The sequence below is a fragment of the Dama dama genome, chromosome 30 (assembly GCF_033118175.1).
Source record: "Dama dama isolate Ldn47 chromosome 30, ASM3311817v1, whole genome shotgun sequence".
In the NCBI taxonomy this organism is placed as follows: domain Eukaryota; kingdom Metazoa; phylum Chordata; class Mammalia; order Artiodactyla; family Cervidae; genus Dama; species Dama dama.
Window position 1 is genome coordinate 32288987 of NC_083710.1, and position 22513 is coordinate 32311499.

Consider the following 22513-nt stretch of genomic DNA (forward strand, 5'->3'; position numbering starts at 1 on the left):
ACCAGTGCAAGTTCAATGCATGAAATAGGCCACCCAAAGTCGGAGCTCTGGGACAACCCAGAGGGATAGGGTGGGGAGGGAGGTGGTGGTGGGGGTTCAGGATGGGGGGGAGGACACATGTATACCTGTGGCCAATTCATGTTGATGTATGACAAAAACCATCGCAATACTGTAATTACCCTCCAATTAAAATCAATTAATTGAAAAAACAACTATGTAAATCCACAAAACCATCTTTAACAAGATAATTTAATCAAAGACCCAGTTTAAAGGTGAATACTCCGTGAGGCGTGAGAGAAATGTGGTATGTGGGACACCAAACCTCCGGGCACTGCTAAATACAAGTCACTCTATGATTTTCACCAAGTTTCTTAACTTCCTTTTATTTTCAGTTTCCCACTTGTCAGGGGAGGAAAATAAATTATTCACACAAACACTCAATGGAATTTAGAAATGTGTAGGATGAAAAATCTCATCCCATATACTCCAGATGGCAGGCACAGTGCAATATGCACTGTGAACTCTAGACAAACAAGCTAAAAAAAAACCTTACAGAATAATTCTTCTGAAGCATGTCATGTCACCTTGTTATCGTAGCTCACTGTACCATCAGGTGTCGTGGCCATTATTTCTGGAGTGGAAGCTCGTAAGTGTCCTGGGCTCATAATACTGGGTTTTGCAACTCCAAAACAAAGAATAAGATAATTTCTCCACAACGTAACGTAGTTGTCTCCGCTGCCAGCTGTGCTGGTTTTCTTGGCGTTAATTGGGCTACTAGAAATATGGAGTCGAAAACAAGAGGGAAAACTAAGTTGGATTTTAAGGTATCACTTATTCAACAAAGATGCTGGGAAGGGCCCCAACTGAGTTGAACAATTACCTGTCCAGGACTGTCTGTCTGGACAGGGACTGTCTCTATTGGTTGGAGAGTTGAATAGAACTTACTACCTTTTCAACCAGTAAGAGGTTTAGATTCTATAGTCAGATAATCATACTGATGATTAAGGGAGGGAAAAATCTAGCTCCAGACATGAACTTTTAACCTGTTTTTACTCAACACTAAGAATTCTGTAGTAGGATATTCAGAAACCCTGTCTCCTACATTGGCATTGGGGTTCTTAACCACTAGCGCCACCTAGGAAGCCCTGTTCAGAAGCTAGAGGATTCTATCCTGATCTCTAATATAAAATGTAAAGGGGGGAAATTACGGTAAAACAAGCAGAACAGAGGGAAGCGTAGGGGCCCCTTACTTCGGGTCCACCAGGGGCATCACGGACTGCAGCCGCGTGAAGGCGTAGGGCCAGGCGTAGCTGAGGGCGGTGGGGCAGTGCTTGGGCAGGTTCTCCTGCCGGAGGAAGCTGAAGAGGCAGAGCACCCAGGGGTCCTTGACAGACTGGGCGAAAATCCAGACGTGGGAAGGGCTCTTCACGTCGTAGTGGCTGTTGACCAGGACGGCGTTCCACTCCACCAGCCACTGCAGGTCCACGCTGTGGGTCAAGGGTAAGGCGGCCTGCAGGTGCAAGAAGTAGGCGAGGGCGCGATACTGAGCTGCAGGGTCCACGTCCTCGCCCTGGCCCAATGCCTCTTCCTCCACAGTGCTCTTCCCGTCTACCTCTGCCACGGGCCCAGCTTGGAATCTGAAACACCCCTTCCATGGCCCCCCCACCAAGCCAGACCTGGGCTTGCGGTCACGGTCATTCCTACGTGAGGCTGTGGTAGCAGAAGTGACGTTTCAATGTCACAGAGCCCCGCACACTAGTACCCAGGAGCTGACCACTAAATACTTGTCAAGCAAATATACGACATTAGTTAAAACTCAACCACAGATGTGCCAATTTACATTTCTGAAAAGTTACTAATCTCTGAGATTTGTGTGTTATTACCTCTGTAATTAAGTGTTTTTTGTTTTTTTTTTTGCTGCACCCTGAAGCATGTGGAGTCTTAGCTCCTCAACCAGGGATTGAACCTGTGTGCCCTCCAGTGGAAACTCAAGAGTTCTGACCACTGGACCACAGGTAAGTCCCTGTGATTAGTGTTTTTTTTTTTTTTAAGCCATGATTTTTGTTTAGCTTTCAGTCAGTCAGCTCAGTTGTGTCTGACTCTTTGCGATCCCATGGACTGCAGCACGCCAGGCCTCCCTGTCCATCACTAACTCCCAGAGTTTACCCAAACTCATGTCCATTGAGTCGGTGATACCATCCAATCATCTCATCCTCTGTCATCCCCTTTTCCTCCTGTCCTCAATCTTTCCCAGCATCGGGGTCTTTTCAAATGAGTCAGCTCTTTGCATCAGGTGGCCAAAGTATTGGAGTTTCAGCTTCAACATCAGGCCTTCCAATGAATATTTAGGACTGATTTCCTTTAGGATGGACTGGTTGGATCTCCCTGCAGTCCAAGGGACTCTCAAGAGACTTTACTTGGACTGAAATACCTTCTCTATGGCTTAGGGAGATGGCTACATGCAATCCCTTTTACAAAGGGCATTTTACTGATGCTTTTTTGAGGTTAAGATACCTACTTATTTTTGTCCTATGATATCAAGCTAGAATACATTCTAAAAGCCTTTGAAAGATGCATGCTACTGTGTGCAAAGCACTTTGGTCCTGTCCGACTCTGTGCAACCCTATGGACTGTGACCCACCAGGCTCCTCCTCCTCTTGCCTAGGCTTCTCCAGGCAAGAATACTGGAGTGGGTTGTCATTTCCTCCTCCTGGGGATCTTCCCAACCCAGGGATCGAACCGGTGTCTCTGATGTCTCCTGCATTGGCAGGTGGGTTCTTTACCACTGGTGCCAAAAAGATACCTGTATCTACATTTAATATCTATATATATATATATAATTTACATATTGATAACACACAGTTTCATGTATTTCATTCTCTTTTAAGTCCAGACTATCAAACTTGAGGAAAGTTTCAAATAATCTAGCTGTTGGGCCAGGAGATAGAATTGCTGTTATATCTGTCGGGCACGTAAAGTGCTCCATTTCATCTGCAGGGTCTCTGAGTTCCCATCGAGCAGAGGGGTGGCCCAGTGGCCTCCATGGTTAATGGGCCGAAGAGGCACAGCTTCTGCTTCAGAGCCTGAGACTTAAGGCTCCAACACTGGCTCTGCCCAACGCCAGTGCCCTGGGAACATCTCTGAACACCCCAGAGTCTCTGTCTGCTTAATTTATTACCTGGAAATGACGGTGCTGACCTCACCTAGTTTTTAAGTAAATGACATGAGATGAGGGATGTCAAACCCTTGCACAAAGCAGGCGCTGTTTTCCCCCACACCTCTGCTCCCCTTTCTGTGCATCCTCTTATATGCATCCCTGCTGACCTGGTCACCCCAGCTCAAGATTTAGATTCTGATAAACACAGAACAAAATCACGTGAATAGAATATGATCTGAAGGGAAAGAAGATAAGTATACAAAACAATTACACCTGATGGTCTTATTCAGTGTAAAAGCAATCTGAATTTCTAAACGAAGAGGTGGTGGTGGTTGTTGTTTAGTCCCTAAGTTGTGTCCGACTGTGTGTGAACCCGTGGACTGTAGCCCACCAGGCTGCTCTGTCCATGGGATTCTCCAGGCAAGAATACTGGAGTAGGTTGCCATTTCCTTCTCCAGGGGATCTTCCCAGCTGAGGGATCAAACCCAGGTCTCCGGCACTGCAGGCAGTTATTTACCACTGAGTCACGAGGGAGGTAGCACTATTCTACTACTGTTCAGGTCTGCATTGCTTGGCTAATAGTTTTAGTAATTCCATTAGTTTCAATAATTACTGTTAATATTACAACCACAAGCTAGAATAGGGCTGCTAAAAATAGGAAGCTCTGTTCAATCTCAGTTAGAAAAGCTCACAAATGCCTTTAGCGTTTATATTTATTTATAGCTCTTTGTCAAATATGCTTCTCTTCATTTATAATTATTTGCCTGGAATACACAAGGGGCATCAGCAATGTCAGTTCTACAGATCTGCTCTGCCTCCCTTCAGTTATTTAACTAAAATCAATCCAAGTCTAATTACTGTGCTATACTGATTTTTTAAAATCAAGTAATTAAAATCCATTTCAATTTCCCTTCTACTTGATCAGAAATTAAAAAGTTGCCAATATGCTCTTTAAAACAAAGACTGTCCAATAAGAATTAATTTAAAAAAATAAAATAAGACAAAGAATGTATTTGTGTAGCAGCGTGTGTTAAGCTCTATTACGCTCAGAGCCCAGATATGGTCAAGTTCAGGCCATAACATGCTGTGTAACGACGTCCTCATCATTTTTGAGTTTCTATTCAAAAAAGAGAACAGCTGTGAAAGCATCTTGTAAGCTGTAAAGCACCATACTAATACAGGCTATATAAAGCTTTAAGTGTAATAAATAAAACCAATAATTTTTTTAAAGGATCCTGAGCAATTTCTGAAGTTTCAATTTGTGAAATTTTTATCTATCTTCCTTAGACTCAAATTCTGTTTTAAATAATGTTTTTACTTATTTGGCTGTGTCAGGGTTTAGTTGCAGCATGTGGGATCTAATTCCCCAACCAGGATCCAATCTGTGCCCCCTGCATTGGGAATGCAGAGTCTTAGCCGCTGGACCACGAGGGAAGTCTCACAAATTTTCTTTTAAATTTATCTGAAGGTCTCCAGAGCTAGTATCTAAAAAACTAAGTCTTGTTTCCCTAAGTACATCTGTGTCAGTTTATTAACCTGACATAAAACCCCTACATGGCTTTTTCTCCATATCTCTTTTCCAGAGAGGCCCAGAGCTTATACTTAAGGATTATCAGCAAGCAGGATCAAATGTGTACTTACTGAATCCGAAACTGCTACATGAATAAAACTTTCGAGGATGGAAGAACTTAGCTGATCCATGACATCAATCATAGGTCTGTCATCGTCCTGTACAGAAGGGAGGAGATTACTCTCCGTGGGAAAATGAGCCCTTCCACCCTCCCCACCGCCTTTGTCCAGTACAAGAAGCAGAAGAGCTTGCAAGGTAGTGATAAGGGTTTTCTCACAGAAAAGTGAGTGCCAAGGTGTAAAAGTTAGTGGGTAAAACTCCCTGTGGTTCTGAGTTTAGTCTTACAAGTTTCAGTGGAAGAAGATTTGAGCTCCAATTTGACCTTGTACTGAAAAGACACTTCAGTTTCAAAAACTCATGTACATACAGTTATGGAGACTGGAATCTAAACCTCAGGATCACACCTTATTTGCTAAAGTGTTCAGGTCGTCATTAATTTTAAGGAATGCAAAAGCCACAAGAGTATGCTTTGCCAGACCATGATAAGGCCACATACTTGAGTCACTGATCTGCTAAAACAACATTAACTGTTGATTGTGATTGAATTTCAGTCCCAAAGAAAGTGCACTGGAGACTGACTGCACCCTCTCTGTGGTCCCTATGTTGGGCACAGCTATTTGGTAAAAGAAGCAAATTGGAAAAAAGCACAAGAGAAAACATCTTACAGGAAATTCTTCTACATGAATAGTGCGTATACACATGAACATGTGTATATTTGCCATTCTTTAACATAGAGAGGCTCAGAAATATCAAATCATTTACTTAGAACCCTTATAGGAAAGCTTCAGAATGTCCTCACTTAGAATGTCCTCATTCATACTCGGGTATGAATGAGAATGATTTCAAAAAAGTTGTAGCTGAAAAAAACAAACAAAAAAACAACCAAGCTTACAGAAACAGAGAACAGATTAATTGGTTCCCAGGGGTTGGGGGAGGGGTGGCAAAATGGGAAAAGGAATAAAAGAGGTATAAACTTCTGGCTATAAAATCAATAAGTCACACAGATATAATATACAGCATGGCAACGAGAGTTAACAATACCATATCGCAAATTTTAAAGTTGCTAAGAGAGTAGATCTTAAAATCTACCACAAGAAAAAAAAAAATCCTGTAGCCATGAGTGGTGATGGATGTTATTTACTTGTTGTGGTGAACATTTCACAATATAAACAACTATGGAATGTTGTACACTTGAAACAAATAATGTTATATGTTGCTTGTACTCAATAAAAAAACTTACACCAAAAAGACCAGCTGTGGCTGGTTAAAGAAAGTACCATATGAGAAGCATACTTAACAAAGCTTGCTGAAGTAGCAAAGAACCTGGGCTTTAGAGGCATTTATAAATATGGTTTTCAATTCTAGCTCTGCCACATCCTAGCTGTTGATTTTAGGAATAGGCATTTAACCTCCCTAAACCTCACTCTAAGAATCTGTGCGATGGGAACAAACACAGTATTGATTCTCAGGTTCTTGTGAGGTTATACCTGAGGTTATTCGCAGGTAATTATTAGACTCACAATAATAATTATCATTATTACTATAGAGACTTAATGAAGGTTTATCAAAATCCGTTCACTAGATCCCAAAGATGTCCTAAAACACATCAGAAAGCTTGCGGTAGAAATGTGAACAGAAAGAACTGGGATACACTGAAAATATTTTGTAAAGACAATGATCATTTTGAGGATCATAAGACCAAGATTAGTGATTAAAAACAAGAAAATGGAAAGTAGCATTTTTCTAAATAAGCATGTGAAGTATGTCCTTCTTTCACCAACTTATGGATAGGGTTTGGCCACGTGTGCCGACAGGCAATGAACCTTAACCTTAGCCCTTAACCTAAACAAGGGAATAGAGCACTTGATCAAGTGCAGAAGAATAGCTGGTGACAATCATTAATTAATTAATTAATCAGCTCATTTCTCTTGTCTCAAGAGGACATGTTTTCTTGTGATGCCATTTTTGTACCACTATTGTGATTAAACAACTTTCAGTAAGCTAGAATGTTTGATACTTTGCTCATTCTAAATGGAATGCATTGTTTTCTCAAGTTCATTCTCTACTATAAATGTAATAACAACTTCTTAATTCTATGTACACTGAACATTATGAAAGAAAATGTTCTGTTACTGAATCCTAAGATTCACTTCTTCCCAAAGCACTATCTCATAGAAAATCAGGAATGGTCTATTCTGTTGCTCACAGAATATATAACTTAGTTCCTGCAGATCAAGAGTACGATTTCACAATTAAAAATCTATCCTCTTTCAAAAATTACTTGTTGACATCATGTGACATGAAAGTACATAAAATAGTAATGCATTCTTTACAGTTTTTAAACTTTGAAACTGTTGAAAGATATGAATTGGAAAATTCAGAAAAACAGTCCATACCTCAGGCTGACCCAGAGCGACAAATAAAGCTCGAATTTCCTTGAGTATTAAAACAGACAGTTTGCGTGTGGCCACCTGGAAACTGCAGAGTAAAACCAGGGCAAAACCTTCCACAGCATGGAGTACACTGCAGTGGGGACCTCGCTCCGACTGGATTCGATGGCTGGAGCCATTGGCAATTAGCTGTCGTGCAATGAAAAAAAAATTCTATGTTCAGGAAAACAACAGTGGAAGAAGTCGCCATTCTTCTATGTACGTCTGGCATATCTGACCTTGTAATACTAACATAAATTACACTGGCTTAGAACCAGACATGTCTATGAATTCATTATTATTCATGAAATATCACAGACCCCTTTTTGTTTTTAGACTACTTACTAACTTTGGAATACCATCAACCCTTTGGTAGTTCTAAAAAGGAATACCTTTTCAAAGTCTATTAGTAAGAATAAAACTCGCTTCCATCCACACCATTTGAGATGACCCTATATGTTTAAAGTGACCTAATTTGGTTTTACTTAAATTCTCTATAGTGAATTCTCTATTTTAGTTACTATTAAATTGAAGTTTCAAACGCTGACTTTCTAATCAGATTTGGTGATCTGTTTTCATGTTAGTTTTTAATCTGGGTTTTGCACGTTAATGAGAAGAGTTCTGAAAGTTCCCAAACCAAGTGAGTCTAAAACAAGAGCAAACAGACAAGGGGGCAGATTCCGCCTTCATTTCAAGCTTCCTTTTATAAGCATACGTAACCCTTGTTTTCCTCCTTGTCATCTTTTGGTGAGTGTAGGATACAAGGAAGGAGAAATGCCCTGAAACTCCTCTCTGAGGTCAGCCCATCTGGGATCTAAATATTCTCATACTTCCTCAGCCTTGACATTCCTCAGACCCTCAGTTAAGCTCTTCTGCAGCCAGACAGTTCCTCTCTGGGCTCATTGCCAATGCCAAGTTATGCTGCCTGGGTTCTCCTCTGATTATACTCTTCCTCAGTGTAAATGAGGAATGCTCTTCAAAATGTTATCATTATTTTTTTACCATTCAGGTTTGAGGCATGAAAGAATAAAGAAACCACAAGACTACTTTCTTCTCTGGATAGTGGAGAAAGCAACTAATTTGTGGCTGACTAGGGACAAAAGAAACTGGTGGGCAGCTAACTTTTATATATCCACATTTAACCCTATATCCATATTCATATCTATACCCGTATCTGCTCTAGATTCATATCCACGTCAACCTCTATAATGCACATCCAACTCCATATTTATACTCATATTCATATGCCTTAGACTCATACCCATATCTGCTCTAGATTCATATTCATATCTACCTCTATAATCCACTCCACCTCTATATTCATATGCCTTAGACTCATACCAATATCTATATCCATATCTGCTCTAGATTCATATCTATATCTAGACCCGTACACACATTCATATCCAGTTCTAAGTCCTAATTCATATCCATATTCAGCTCTAGATCTATATGCATATCTAGATACATATCCATACCTAGATTCATCTCCAGATCTATATCTAGATCCACATTCACCTCTATTATCTCTTCCCTATGGTCATCTGTTCTTACAAACAGTTTTTGAAACCTAATTCTCTGAAAGAAAACAATTTCTACTTTCTAAATGCCTTGTTAATAAGTCTAACCTGATGTGACATAATCATGCCCTGAGTTTATTGGTCACAGTTTAATCAGATGGAAAAACTCAGGGTCACCCCTTGAAAGAAAGTTCCTAGGTAGCTGAAAATAAGAACCCTGAAGGTTCTTTGGGCTGCCACTTATATATATATGTACTCTGTAAAAGAACATCAATTAATGGGAAGAGGGTGAAAATTACCTCTGCATTTCTGATTTTGTTACCCTGTTCGTAGACTTTTCCTTGTGTTTGTATGACCAGTTTCCACTGGGTGAGCAGCTGGAGCAGGAGCTTGAGGGACGAATCAAGGAGTGTGTGATGCATGTCATTTACTTCCCGAAGCAGGAAGTTGGTAAAGCCAAATAGGACATCTTCCCTCCAGTCTGAGAAGTCAACAAGTAAACCCTGAAGAGAATTTTGGGCAATATGTCGCAGTTCATCATCCATATGAATAGAGAGCCTGTAAGATGAATAAAGACAATGACGTCATTTACTAGTTTTTCTTCTATAGCTATAAAGGAACACATGTAAGGCTCTGCTTTATCTGTGTCTCAAAATGGGTTACCCTCACCTAATATAGTATGACAGTTTTCACTCAGTTCCCCTAATGGTAACATCTTATGTAACCATGGCAGTTGATTAGAACTAAGATGTTAACATTGGTTTGATGCTATTAACTAAAATACAGATTTTATTCAGATTTCACCAGTTTTCCATTAATGTCCTTCCTGTTTCAGAATGCAATCCAAGGTACCATGTTGCATTTAGCTGTACATACTTTTTAATATATTACTGACTATAAAATAAGCTATAATAGTATCAAAGCTTACCACTCTTCAAGATGGTACTGGAGAAACTAAGGGACTCATCCAGAAGTGGAGTGAAAATGAACAATTAAAAGTTAGGTCAGTTATCCTCAACTGGTTTTGCCTCAACCAAGGGATTTTTGGCAGTGACTAGAGATATTACTGGTTGTCACAACTTGGGAGGGTGCTCCTGGTATCTGTGTAGAGGTAGAAGCCAAGGATGCTGCTAAACACTCTACAATGCACAGGACAATGCCTATGACAATGAATTATCTGGCCTAAAATGCTGATATTCAACAGCTTATTCTATGATCAGTATTCCATGTTATGGCTATATCATAGTTTAATATTCACCCACTGAATGGCATAAGGATAGTTTCTGTGTTTTGATTAAAAGAAAGCAAGCTTCTATCAAAATTCATGTAAAATAAAATGCTGATAATGCCAAAGTTCAGAAATCTTGAGTTTGTCAACTGAAAAATAACCGTGTATTTGCGATTTAAGCTAGAATACAATAATATTAAATCTCAACATTGGTATGTGGCATTAGAGCTAACATCACGCTTTATAGATTTACTCATTCAATTACTTAATACACACACATTTTTGAGGCCCTTCTAAGATTCAGCCCTTAGACTGGCTGTGTTTACTAGGTAGAGTGTTAGCTAGAGCAAGGCGTGAGACAGGCCTGGAGAGGGAACAGGGGCGGTTCGGTAGAGGGTCTGTGGGCCACCCAAGGAGATGACATAGCACTAAGAGGTTAAGCGTGTGCACTCTGGAAAAAGAACACCTGATCACTGTCTTGCCTCCGTCATGCACAGCTATGTGACCACGTGCTAGTTGCTGAACCTCTCAGCGTCTGAGACTCAATCGGAAGATTGGGATAACAGCTGAACTTGTATCTCATAAGCCTGCTGTGAGCTTCTCTGAGAGGATCCACACACAGTGTTGAGCACCGCACCACGCACGGAGTACATGTGAGCACCTGGTATGTGTGAGCTATTATTACTGGAAGAAAATGAACTGATTCTGAAAGTTACAGGGGGAAGGAACAGGATGAGGCTCACATCTGAGAAAAAAAAAATCAGGCAGGAATACGGAGGGTGCCTTGAAGAAGTCACAAGACTGAGGGCAGAGACCATCTGGGAGGTCATTACATGAGTGACTCAGGCACCAGGTGGTGGGGGCCTGACCCAAGGAAGAAAAGATGCGAGGAAGGGAGAGATGGAGAGTGAAGATACCTAGGATATAGAATTTTCAGGGCTCAGCAGCCTGGAAGTGTTGAGTGTTCAATAAGAAGGTGGCTGAGTCAACAGCCACCTTTAGGTAGAACATAATATCCTCAACCAATAGAAAAAGAAATTGTGAACCAGAGTGGTTAAGGAACTTTCGCAAAGTCCGGGATTCCAGCTCAGGACTTCTCATTTTTAGTCCAAAGCTTTCTCCACGAAACAGGTCTGGGACAGTTACATATTTTTGAATAGAGAGTATTTCAAAAACTTGATATGGAATACCCATCTTATTCTCTAGAGCAGGGGTTCCCAACTTCCAGGATCTAATGCCTATTGATCTGAGGTGGTGCTGATGTAATAATGATAGAAATAAATACATGTAATGAGCTTGATTCATCCTGAAACCACCCCCTGCCCACTGCCTCGTCTGTGGAAAAACTGTCTTCCATGAAACTGATCCCTGGTGCCAAAAAAATTGGGGACCGCTGCTTTAGAACATGAAGTACACAAATTGGTCCAAATTTGACCAGATAACCAGGTGAGAGCTCATCCATAAGAAGGAAAGATGTATTTTCTGTTCTAAAAGCAAGTCAAGTTCTACAAAGATGCTGAGAAGGAAAAGCTAATTCTTTAGGGCAGACTTGCTATTAAGTGTGCAATTATCAAGCAGATCACAGTTGCTAAAAGAACACACAGAGGTCTTAAACCTGGGGCTTCTAATTAGGGACTAAGGCAGGACATTACAAACTTCCTTTGTATTTCAATCCATTTCTGTTATAGAAACCACCCAGTTTGTGCTATTTTATTATACGTAAGAAATCAGGTAAGCACCTTTCTTTAGAGTCAAAGTCAAGAAAAAAGCCACGGCATGGTCCATTTAGATGAACCTTTTAAGAAGTTCCAGTACTTTCTGATTTCCCATGAGACTCACTCTACTCTTCATCTCACTTTGTCATCATTCACAATTTGCAATCTGGAATCTGTCTTCACTTTAAACTGACAGTGTGGGATCATAATAAGGACTCTGAGAGCCTGAAGTTGGTGCAGCCCTTGCTATTTTTGGTGGCCACTGCTCTTGAAATAACGGTATTCACATGCTTGACTGGTGAAAACACTCAAAAACGTTCCTGGAGTACGAACAGACAGGACCAGGGAGGGGAGAGAGCTTTGGGAATAAAAGGCCCAGTTGATAACAGAAGTGGAATGTTTGTGGAAGAAAAAGGTCCAGTGTCACGGAACTGAGATGGGGTGAAAATAACGTATCAAGGCAAGACTGAGTGGCAGTAGGTGAGAGAGAACAGGAAGAAGTTGCGAGAAGGGTTGGGGTCCCCCCACCCCCGCACCCCATGCCGTTCCTTGGAGAGTCTGAGTATGGAGCTGTGTGATCACAAACAACTGCAGCTGCTTCCACCCAGAACTTTCTCATTTTCACTTCTGTTAGATTTTTAACCAGATAATCACAGCATCATCTTGTGAAGCACATGGGATTGAATATTATAAAAGAGAAAGTGGGGAAAAGATTTTAGCTAACTCAAAAGGAAAAGAAGACTCAGAGGTAAACGAGAAAGATGCTCAGCCATCCCGAGGATGCAGGAAGTGCCGGAAGGCTGTGTGGTGCTGGCCGACCTACTTGCAGCCTCCTGGTCCAGTGAGTGAGGAGCGGCTGAGGAAAGGGCGCCCCAAACCCCGGCAGGGCCATCCCACTGAGAAACCAGAAAAGGACGGGTTCTTGCCTGTAACATAAACACCTGTGATTACAATAAATGACAGTCCTGTGAGAATCCGGAGGCTGCAACTGAGAGAGAAGAGAGATGTTTAGAGAAGGCAACTCAGGAAGTCTGACCAGCTTGGGGGACCTGAGGGAAAATTTCTAAGAAGCTGATCTGGTTTCCAGGAGCCAAAAATGGGGTCACGGGTATATGGTTCCACACAAGACCACCGACAGGGCTTGAAAGGACTCCACCATGACACAAGAAACCCAAAAAACCGCTACTGCCAACGTCAATTGCATGTGTCATCCCCTTGTGCCCCTCTCCATTGGCAGCTGGCATGGGGTACAGGGACCAGTGTGTCCTGATTCAACAGGTGGCCACGGCCAATGGTCCCGAGGCCCTGCCTGGAGTGATCCGGGCCAGGGGCGTAGTATGAGCACTGGGGCACTTACGCTGAGTAAGGATGTGGGTAAAGTGGGGAAACCCCAGAGCCTGAGCAAGGTCACCTTCTTCATTGGTCAGACCAGACAAACGACTGAACCAAAAATACTTCCATAAAGGTGAGCTCCACTTCAGGTGGAGTAGGCTCAGTCGCTTTGAAGAGTTTTGCTGCTGGCGGTGCACTGGGAGTGATTACAAATTCACAAACTACACCCAGAAGAAAAGCTCCATTAGGAAAGACAGCCTCCTTTCAACTCTGGCAGGACTGACCAAAGGTTATCAGGCATGTGAGGGACAAGCTGGTCTACAACATCCCCAAGGGCAGAAGGGGAAGAACTGGTTGTGAAGGGAAAGCCCAGAGAAAGACAAGGGTTTCTAAGAGGAGCGACACGTGCCGACAAGTGGACTGTTAACCTCTGCAATGTTCACACCAGAAGCAGTGGAAATTTCCTAAGGTGTTAAGGGAACGAGCTTCCACTATTTACAGTGCTTTGAACTACATCTCAATTAAAATGCAGAAATAAGATGAAGTGGTCTAACAAGGACCTACTGTGTAGGCCTGGGAACTCTGGTCAATGTTATGTGGCAGCCTGTATGGGAGGGGGGCTCGAGGGAGAATGGAGACATGTATAATACATGTAATGTGTGGCTGAGTCTCTTCGCTGTTCATCTGAAACTGTCACAAACATTGTTTATTGGCTATATTGTTTAGTTGCCAAGTCATGTCTGACTCTTTGCGATCCCATAGACTGCAGCCTGCCAGGCTCCTCTGTCCATGGGATTTCCCAGGCAAGAATACTGGAGTGAGTTGCCATAATTGGCAATACCCCGGTACAAAATAAAAAGTTAAAAAATTAGTAAGATAAAATTATAAAGTAAAAAAAAATGATTAAGTGGTTTATTGAGGCAGTATGTGATTCAGTCTATAGTTCTCACCTGGCTACTCAAAACAGCCACCCTCTGCTATATACACACAGGCTAAAGAACCAACAATGAATGGTAAATTATTTTTCGGATACCACCAAAAATTGTGGAACTGTGAATGCATGACCTCAAAGTTATACCAACTGAAAAGAAACACTGCATAAAATGTGTTTGTCATTTTGCATAAAACCAATGACATCTGTCACTTCCATTCCATTTCAGGAAAACTCTATAAATTTGAGCAACTGACTTTTACTCTTCTGAAATTCAAGCTCCTTGTCTGAAAATAGGAATGAATGTTTGCCCACTTTCCTAACATCATGTATTTGAAACTGCACTGTACATCGTGGCATAGTATGTTATTCAGATTTAAAGATACCTAAAAATAATAACTAACATTTGCTCAGAGCTTACTGTGTTCTGGCCCTGATGTTAAGTGATTTGTATGCATTGTTTAATTCTCACAAGCCTATTTCATATTTTTGAAAGGAGGGTCAGCAAACCCTGAATGCAACTAGAGTGCTACAACAGGAAGTGACAAAGGAGCCTGTGGACTGTTGGGTGACAGGTCCTTCCTGTTGTCAAGGGCAGAGCAGGCAACATTCCGGAGGTGAAAGAGAAAAAAGATGGCAATTGCCAAGGAGAAGAGTAAGCCCCCTCTTCTTTTCTTGTAGCTCAGACAGTAAAGAATCCACCTGCAATGCAGGAGACCCGAGTTTGATCCCTAAGTTGGGAAGATCCCCTGGAGAAAGGAAAGGCTACCCATTCCAGTATTCTGGCCTGGAGAATTTCACGGACAGAGGAGCCTGGCGGGCCACAGCCCATGGAGTTGCAAAGAGTCGGACACGACTGAGCAACTAACACTTTGACTTTTCACTTTGCCTTGAACTGCTGGGAAGGGAGCCTCTGGAGGACAAATCCTTGAAACTCCTGTCACTAAAGACTGACACTTGCCATCTACCTCTACAAAGATCAAATTATGAGCCATTGCAGCTGCTGACCTTCAACACATTCTGAAAGGAGCTCAGGATGGAGATCAGGAATGAGGCACAGTGTGCTCTGGGAAAAACTGGCAGAGCAGGCCTTCAGACAGTAAGATATTTTCAGGAGAAGATTTTATGAGTCTAATTCTTATATCTCCTCATATCTGGAAAAGCACGAGAATCCATCATGGTGACATGTGCTCCTCATGAATAGCAGCTGCCTTCAGGAGAGTAGCAAAAACCTTCTGCAAAAAATATATGCTTGATTTCACGTATTTCCCCTTCACCGAAATCACATATATTCTTGGCCTTCCCCTGACCTCTTTGGAGCAGTTTCTCAGAGCTATCTGAAATGCTGTCTCCCAGGCTACAGCCCTTACTTTGCCCCCAATAAAACCTAACACAACTTTCAGGCCTTATCAGTATATATATTCAGTCAACACTCATTCAGGGAACTGAGCTGTGAGAGGCAGCAGAGCCTGCATGAAAGTTGGTTTTATTTTGCCGATTATAAAGCAAACCAAGTTTTTCTCCGGTAAAAATGTACCATGGATGTGACCGCGAGACTGTCTGAATTAAAAGGGCTCACACCTTTTTGACGAGACCATGTCAGAAATCAACTGAATGCAAATGTGACTGGATTGTAGGGGAATAAAGTGAGGGAAGGCTTGGAACTCACATTAACTGCTCTTCAGCTCCTTCACTTCTGTCCTGTGACCTTCTTGAGAGCTGAAGGAGACCGTTTTCTCACAGGTTAATGGACCCAGTGTGAGGGCCAGCTCTCTGAGTTATCCTTCCCCTGAGAGAATGGCCTCCAGCTTCTTCTGAAGCTTATGAAAAAGGCCTCTTCACAGGCTTCCCATATAAGTCCAGTCATCTTCTCAACTTTGCCCTGAGACTTGAACTCTCAAGAATATTTATTTGTTCTTTCCGCTCATAAAAACAGGACCCATTGCTTTGGGCTTTGTAAGAATGTACACAATAATAAACACGATACACTATAAATAGCATTGCCATTCCAACCACATCCGACAGAATTCCCTCCTGACATGCCAGGCACAGAGGGTCTGCAGACCCAGGCGCCACTGGACAGGGCTATCAAGGTGATTCCAGAGGTAAGAGTCTTCCACTCAGATTTACAGCAAAAGAGCACTAGAGGTGTTACCAAAAGGCTGCATGACATTTAAAAACTTAGCATGTCAAAGGGCTTAGTTACATAATCATCACCAATTAGAAAGTCACTGAAATAAGTGAACTTTGCTTCTATTTCACTTTAACTGATAACTGTCTTTTCCCTGTTGACATTTTCTTTCAGATTAACCAAGTGCTGCCAGGTCTTCTGTCTTACAGTCCTCTCAACAGGCCTGTGAGAAAAGACAGGCTGAGGGGTTAAATACTGTTGTCTAGATCACTTGGCTAGTCAAATGACAAAGCAGAGAAGCAAAATTCAAGATTTCCCAAGGGAATCAGTATTGCTCCCATTTCGGGGCACCTCCCCCAAAACTTTCAAGATGCTGGCCCCTCATTCTCTTGCCTGGAAAATTCCAAGGACAGAGGAGCCTGGCAGGCTACAGTCCACGGGGTCACAAAGAGTCAGACATAGGTTCAGTGGAACCTGAGTGGCCATGGAGAGCAGTCTTTTGTCCCCTGATTCCACACTGCCCCTGAAGCCCTCTCGCTCAGCACCTCTCTTTTGCGGAAATAGTAACACTGGTCTTCTGGTCTCCCCACCCTCCCCACTGCTGTCTGTTGCAAATGGACAGGCTGCGCCTCTGCAGTTTGGGGTGACTTTGGCACTTGTCTCACAGCTTTTCTTTACTGTCAGTCTTTGCCATCACTCTGGGAGAGACTCCTCATTAGCCTGGATGGTCCTTTACGGTATCTTGGTCTCTTTCTTCCTTGGCTCCTCCCACCTCCAAATCACCACGTTCATCATTCACTGGGAATCCAACCTCTGTGCCTACGTGCTTAGCTGCTCCGTCGTGTCTGACTCTTTGCAACCCCATGGACTACAGCCCGCCAGGCTCCTCTGTCCATGGGATTTGCCAGGCAAGAATACTGGAGTGGGTTGCCATTCCCTTGTCCAGGGGTTCTTCCCAACCCAGGGATTGAGCCTGGGTCTCCCACATTGTAGGCAGACTGTTTGCCATCTGAGCCATCAGGGAAGCCCCGTGGATAAATAAGGTTATGCATAATACATCTTTAATCCAATCAGCATCAATATCTGTTATCCTTCTCTGGGCTTTCCACCGTTAATCAGATTAACCAGCTGGAAATGACACTTTCTTTTATCATGTTATTCTCCACAAGTCCAAACACCTCAGCTAGTAGTAAAGATTAGTTGAAAATAAGTCTCTCCAGTCTTATTTCTATTTCTTTTTATCATGGGGTTTCCAAACTCCTTTTTCTTCTCTATTTCAAAACATGATGATTTTTTTTCTACTTTCTTCCACCCTCTCCACATACCCTGTTTCTAATGATTTTGCCTTCCAAATATATTCAGGTTATAAGTAACTTATGATTTTTAAATTAAAGACATGTGTAACTGTCAACCAGAACTTCAGATCAACATGAGAAAAATCAAGCTTACTTAACTACAATAATATCATTTCATTCAAAGCAAATTAACCTGAGGTTCAAGCTGGACTGTGCATTCTTATGGAGGATGGTGAGGGATAAATGTACGGATTTTGGAAGCTTTCTGAAGTACAAAACTTAGCGCGGGATCCCTGTTTCTTGGCCCTCCAGGGGTGTGGGTCTCAGACTGAGAATCAGATCCTGAATGAACTTTTTACTGGTCAGATTCATCTCATATCCTGGTCCCGCCTCTGTCCTTGTCCTCACGTCACTCCTTCTGCATTTCTGATTCTGTCTTTCCTTCAAGGGCAGCTCAAGTTCCACCATCTTCTAGGAATCACCTGCTGACATCCCCAGACCACGGTAATCCTCCTACCCTCTGATGTCAGGTATCACATATTTTGTGTGCCATTAATTTGCAGAAGTTCAGGCTTCAGATTACTACTTACCTTATGTGCTTATGTCTTTGCTTCTATATGGTATTTTAAACCTCTTGAGCATGGGAATTAAAAAAAAAAAACCCAAACCAAAAACATTTCTTTACTCTTCCTGGGCATGCTAGACAGTACAGAGAATTACTAAATGTCCATTTTTTAATGATCATTCTTTTAGGAATCATGACAAAGGATTAAAATCAATTTTGGTCAAATAATGCCCACCACAGTCCTCACCTACCTCGCCAGCAGGTCAATAAGTTCAAGTTTTGACATCCCATCAGGAAGCAGTCGAGGAATAGCAGCAACACAGGTCCTGAAAAGATCTATTTTTGGCTTTCTTTCACCCCTGGAATGTGAAGACAAAGTTTAAACATAAGTCAAAGGTTGTGAAAACATTTTTAAAAATTGGTCAAATATGTAAACAAAGACTAGAATCAAGGCCTTCTGAATCACCGCCTGGTGTCTGCTCCATATTATTTTTTAAAAACAAAACTATTTTAGCGCTCTTTTAAGCTTTAATAGCCTCAAAAGTATAAATGATAGAAACTCACAAAAGCTATCCTTTGATAGTTTAATTTTAAAAATTCCTTTTATACTTATTTAGTTTGTGAATTCTCAATAATACATTTTTAATTAAAATTTTTTGTTTTAGCAAACATCAGCTAGCTTCAAAAAAGCATTAAAATTAAAATTCCATGTTATTCTTAATATTTATGCCCTTTATAGCTTGGCCAGTTCTAAGAGAACTTATGAACATGTAAATGTTGGACAGAGGTAAATATCTGAAGAGGAAAATGCCAGTAGCAGAAGCATTCTATCATATATCTTTCCATTCAGTGGCTTTCTGTAGGTTTTGGTCCCTGTGGGCTGCAATAAAAATACTGAATTTACTAAAATGCCTAAATGCATCAGCATGTAAGAAATGTATTATAGTCACTCCTACATTCAGCACTGAAAACATAGGATTTTAATATATACAAGGAATGGTGCCTCTAACAAACATGAAATCCGAAAGCGTCTCTCTCTAATGAGTTATGCTTCTTCTCTTAGAGTCCCCACTGCTGATTTTTGCTATTTTTTTTAGTGCATCCAAAAATAAGTCTTTCATATTGTCGAGTAAAATCCTGAAATGTTTATAATTGTGCACCCATTTTTGATTGTTAAAATTATACTGATGGTCCTGACCTCTATGGAGATTTCCTCTTTCTAAGCTAATTGATGTTTTCTACGGGGCTTCCCTGGTGGCTCAGCAGTAAAGAATCTCCCTGCCAATGCAGGACACGCAAGAAACTCAGGTTCGATCCGTGGGTTGGAAAGATTCCTGGGGAAGGAAATGCAACCCACTCCAGTATTCTTGCCTGGAGAATCCCATGGACTGAGGAGCCTGGCGGGCTACAGTTCATGGGGTCACAAAAGAGTTGGACATGACTGAGTGACTAAACAAAGAACAAGGCTTTCTATATTCTGCTGTAAAATCTGAAGGGAAAATATAAATTTGGTGATAAATTATTTAAAGTTTTACTAGTTTAAGTAGGTAACTGATTCTTAACCACATATTTTATCAATAACCTTTATGGGAAAACTCAGTTACACATCAAATCTTTCAAATAACTTAAGTGATAAAATAAAACAGCATATTTAAATTCTGACTTACTCCTCTGAGAATAAATGTAAAATTAGCATCAAATTAACATAGTCCTAGGACACAATAATGAAAATACAAAGTAGCACAGAAGCAATTTTTTCCTGGAACAGTATATTCTATTCTGTGTCAGAAGAGAAATGTAACGAGCAGAATCCATGCTCTCTGTAAGCTAAAGAGGATAATCGGACAGCAATTTTGCTCTGTGACTACTTTTTACTATGTGTTTGTAACTTTGTTAGGAATGAATATAAAACTATTTATGTGAAAAATAAGACATCTGTCATTTCTAAACTACTTTGTTTTTGTGGGAAGTCATAAGATTATTTTCTCTTTTTCCATAGTCATTTTGTGGGGGATGTACACAGACTCTGCAGAGTGGTCTCCAATCAACTGAAGGAAGGAGCAGACTTCAAATGATATCTGTGACGGCTGGACAGAGTTAGAGCCTGGTGACTGATGTGAGTGCTCGTGTGTGACACAGAGTCATTTCAATAGTTCTCCTGACATGCTCTCCAGATGTTTTAAACACCTGGGATTACTTTCCTATCTGTCGGAAAACAGATTGACCCTGCCTGGCCTGAAGTGTATGACAAATTCTGCCAGACAGAATTCCCAGCTGATAAAGTGAGCCCAGATTAGAAACTCTCAGTGGTGCCTGGCTTCCTTTTACTGCATTCCTCACCCCCTTGGCTTTTATACGAGGTGGATGAGTCCCCCAAATAACATGTGTGTGTGTTGAGTCAAGTCTGACCCTTTGTGGCCCCATGCGACTGTAGCCTGCCAGGCTCCTCTGTCCATGGGATTCTCCAGGCAAGAATACTGGAGTGGGTTGCCATTTCCTACTCCAGGGGGATCCTCCAAACCTGGGGATCGAACCTGTGTCTCTTGTGTGCCCTGCATTGGCAGGTGGGTTTTTTTTTTTTTTTTTTACCACCTGTGCCACCTGGGAAGCCCCAAATAACATAGTATTTATTAACAGACATCATATAATTAACAATCATATTATTGTATTTACCATTATTAATATTTTTGCCAGCATAAAGCACAAGAGGGATGAGAAATGGAAACAGCAACACAGAATGCTTCATGTTCAAGTTCACACCCTATGCAAGGCCTGGATCAACCTCAATTACCAACTCCAGTAACCGTTTCCATTAGCATGGTGTGGACCTCAACTCTCTTTCCCTAAATACTTACATGATTCTCTAATGTTTCTCCTTGTTTTTTTAGAAATGCAGCCATGAAATATTTTCCACTCAAGGGTCTGCTTTAAAGCCTAGCACAAAAATTCTTTCTAGCCCAATTTGAGGGTCTTAAGATGGTTGACTAGGAAAAAGTAAAGAATCACCTTAGAAAAGGTTTGAGGTATTATTAAAATACAAATGAAATGTTTACACTTACATTTAAACCTGTACCCTTTTAAGGTTTTGAATATATTGTTTTAGTCCTGACCTGTTTTATGACCTCTGCATCACAAACATAGTTTTTCTTTATTTATCATTATTATTATTGTTTTGGCTGCACCACATGACTTGCAGGATCTTAAGTTTCCCAACCAGGGATGAAACTCATGTCCCTAGCAGTGAAAGCATGGAGTCCTAACCACTGGACCGCCAGAGAAGTCCCTCAAAGTTTTCTTTCAAACATCTTTCATTTGTTGACTGTTTTCAAAGGAAACGACTATATGGAAGAAGTTTTAAAAGCACTTCTTGTATCTTCTACATTATCAATTGAAAATTGCTTAAACATATTCAAAGAGTGCATAATAAGGAAGTTAAAGGTTTATGGACAATCTGGCAATTTGTAAGATAAGTACTAGAACTGTAGACAAGATATTCAATGTTATTAACTTTGGTCACTATCAATTCTGCTATCATTTCGGTTGAAAAGTCTACAGCAACATGCACTCCATATCATTTCAATCAAATGATTGGCAAGCTACAGGAAAATACACATTGTATAATCCATTTTTAATCAAAAAATATATATTTGTGCTGACATTGGGAAACTCTGAAAGAAATCACCCTGAATCAAGGAATGGCTACAGATTTTAAGTGGAGCTCTTTAAGAGGAGGTTTTCATTTTAACTTGCCATACTGCTAAATATGCATTAAAAATAATTCTGTATTTTTAACTTTATTTTATCATGTTTTGTTTCACTGTACTTTGCTTTTAAAATACTAACGTTAATACACATTGATAACATGAACTTTCCTACATAGGTAACAACCTTCCTGCTAATGGTGATATTTAGAACTGGATATGCTAAGAATCAGCCTGCCAACATAGAAGCCTCAGGAGATGAGAGTTTGATCCTTGGGTCAGGAAGTTCCCCTGGGGTAGGAAATGGCAACCCACTCCAGTATTCTTGCCTGGAGAAGTCCATGGACAGAGGAGGTTGGCAGGCTACAGTCCAGAGGGTCGCAAAAATTTGGACACGACTGAGCAAACATGCTAAGTGACAAAGAAAATTTTTCTAATTATATTTTTAGAAATTTATGCCACAGGTGCCAAATATAATTTAATTCACAGTTCAAGAAAGTCCAAACTTTCTTAAAATGAAAAGTCACAACCAAATCCATGTTTCTGCCATAAGCAATCAAAGGTAGCAAATACAAATGGTGTGAGTTTCTAATGAAGAGCACTAATTACAAATCTAGATCTCAGATTTTGGCTAAGAACATCTGATTTCTACATTTTAAGCTACAAATACATTCTCAAAATCCAGTATTTCTATGACATGGTTACATAGAGAATATTAAGCAGGTTTAACTCTCACATTTCAGGAATACTCACTAGGAACAAGTGAACTTGTGATTCTTAAAGATGGTATGACTGTAAACTGGTGGTGTTGCTATTGCACATGGGCTTGGGAGCAAAACATCACTTCTGAAAATTGTGGACCAGAGAAAGTCTTGGGCG

General features: G+C 41.0%; 1 protein-coding gene across 4 annotated transcripts in view; it reads right to left on the minus strand.

The window, feature by feature from the left end:
- Window positions 1-22513, minus strand: part of FRY (FRY microtubule binding protein) — a 425432-nt gene that overhangs the window by 98953 nt on the left and 303966 nt on the right. For all 4 annotated transcript variants that reach the window (XM_061133663.1, XM_061133660.1, XM_061133661.1 and 1 more), the window contains 6 exons: window positions 18185-18292; window positions 9036-9294; window positions 7184-7366; window positions 4799-4885; window positions 1251-1510; window positions 585-774 (listed from right to left, as the gene is read on the minus strand). In XM_061133663.1, the coding sequence (XP_060989646.1) occupies window positions 585-774; window positions 1251-1510; window positions 4799-4885; window positions 7184-7366; window positions 9036-9294; window positions 18185-18292 (1087 nt within the window). The remainder of the gene's footprint in view (window positions 1-584; window positions 775-1250; window positions 1511-4798; window positions 4886-7183; window positions 7367-9035; window positions 9295-18184; window positions 18293-22513) is intronic.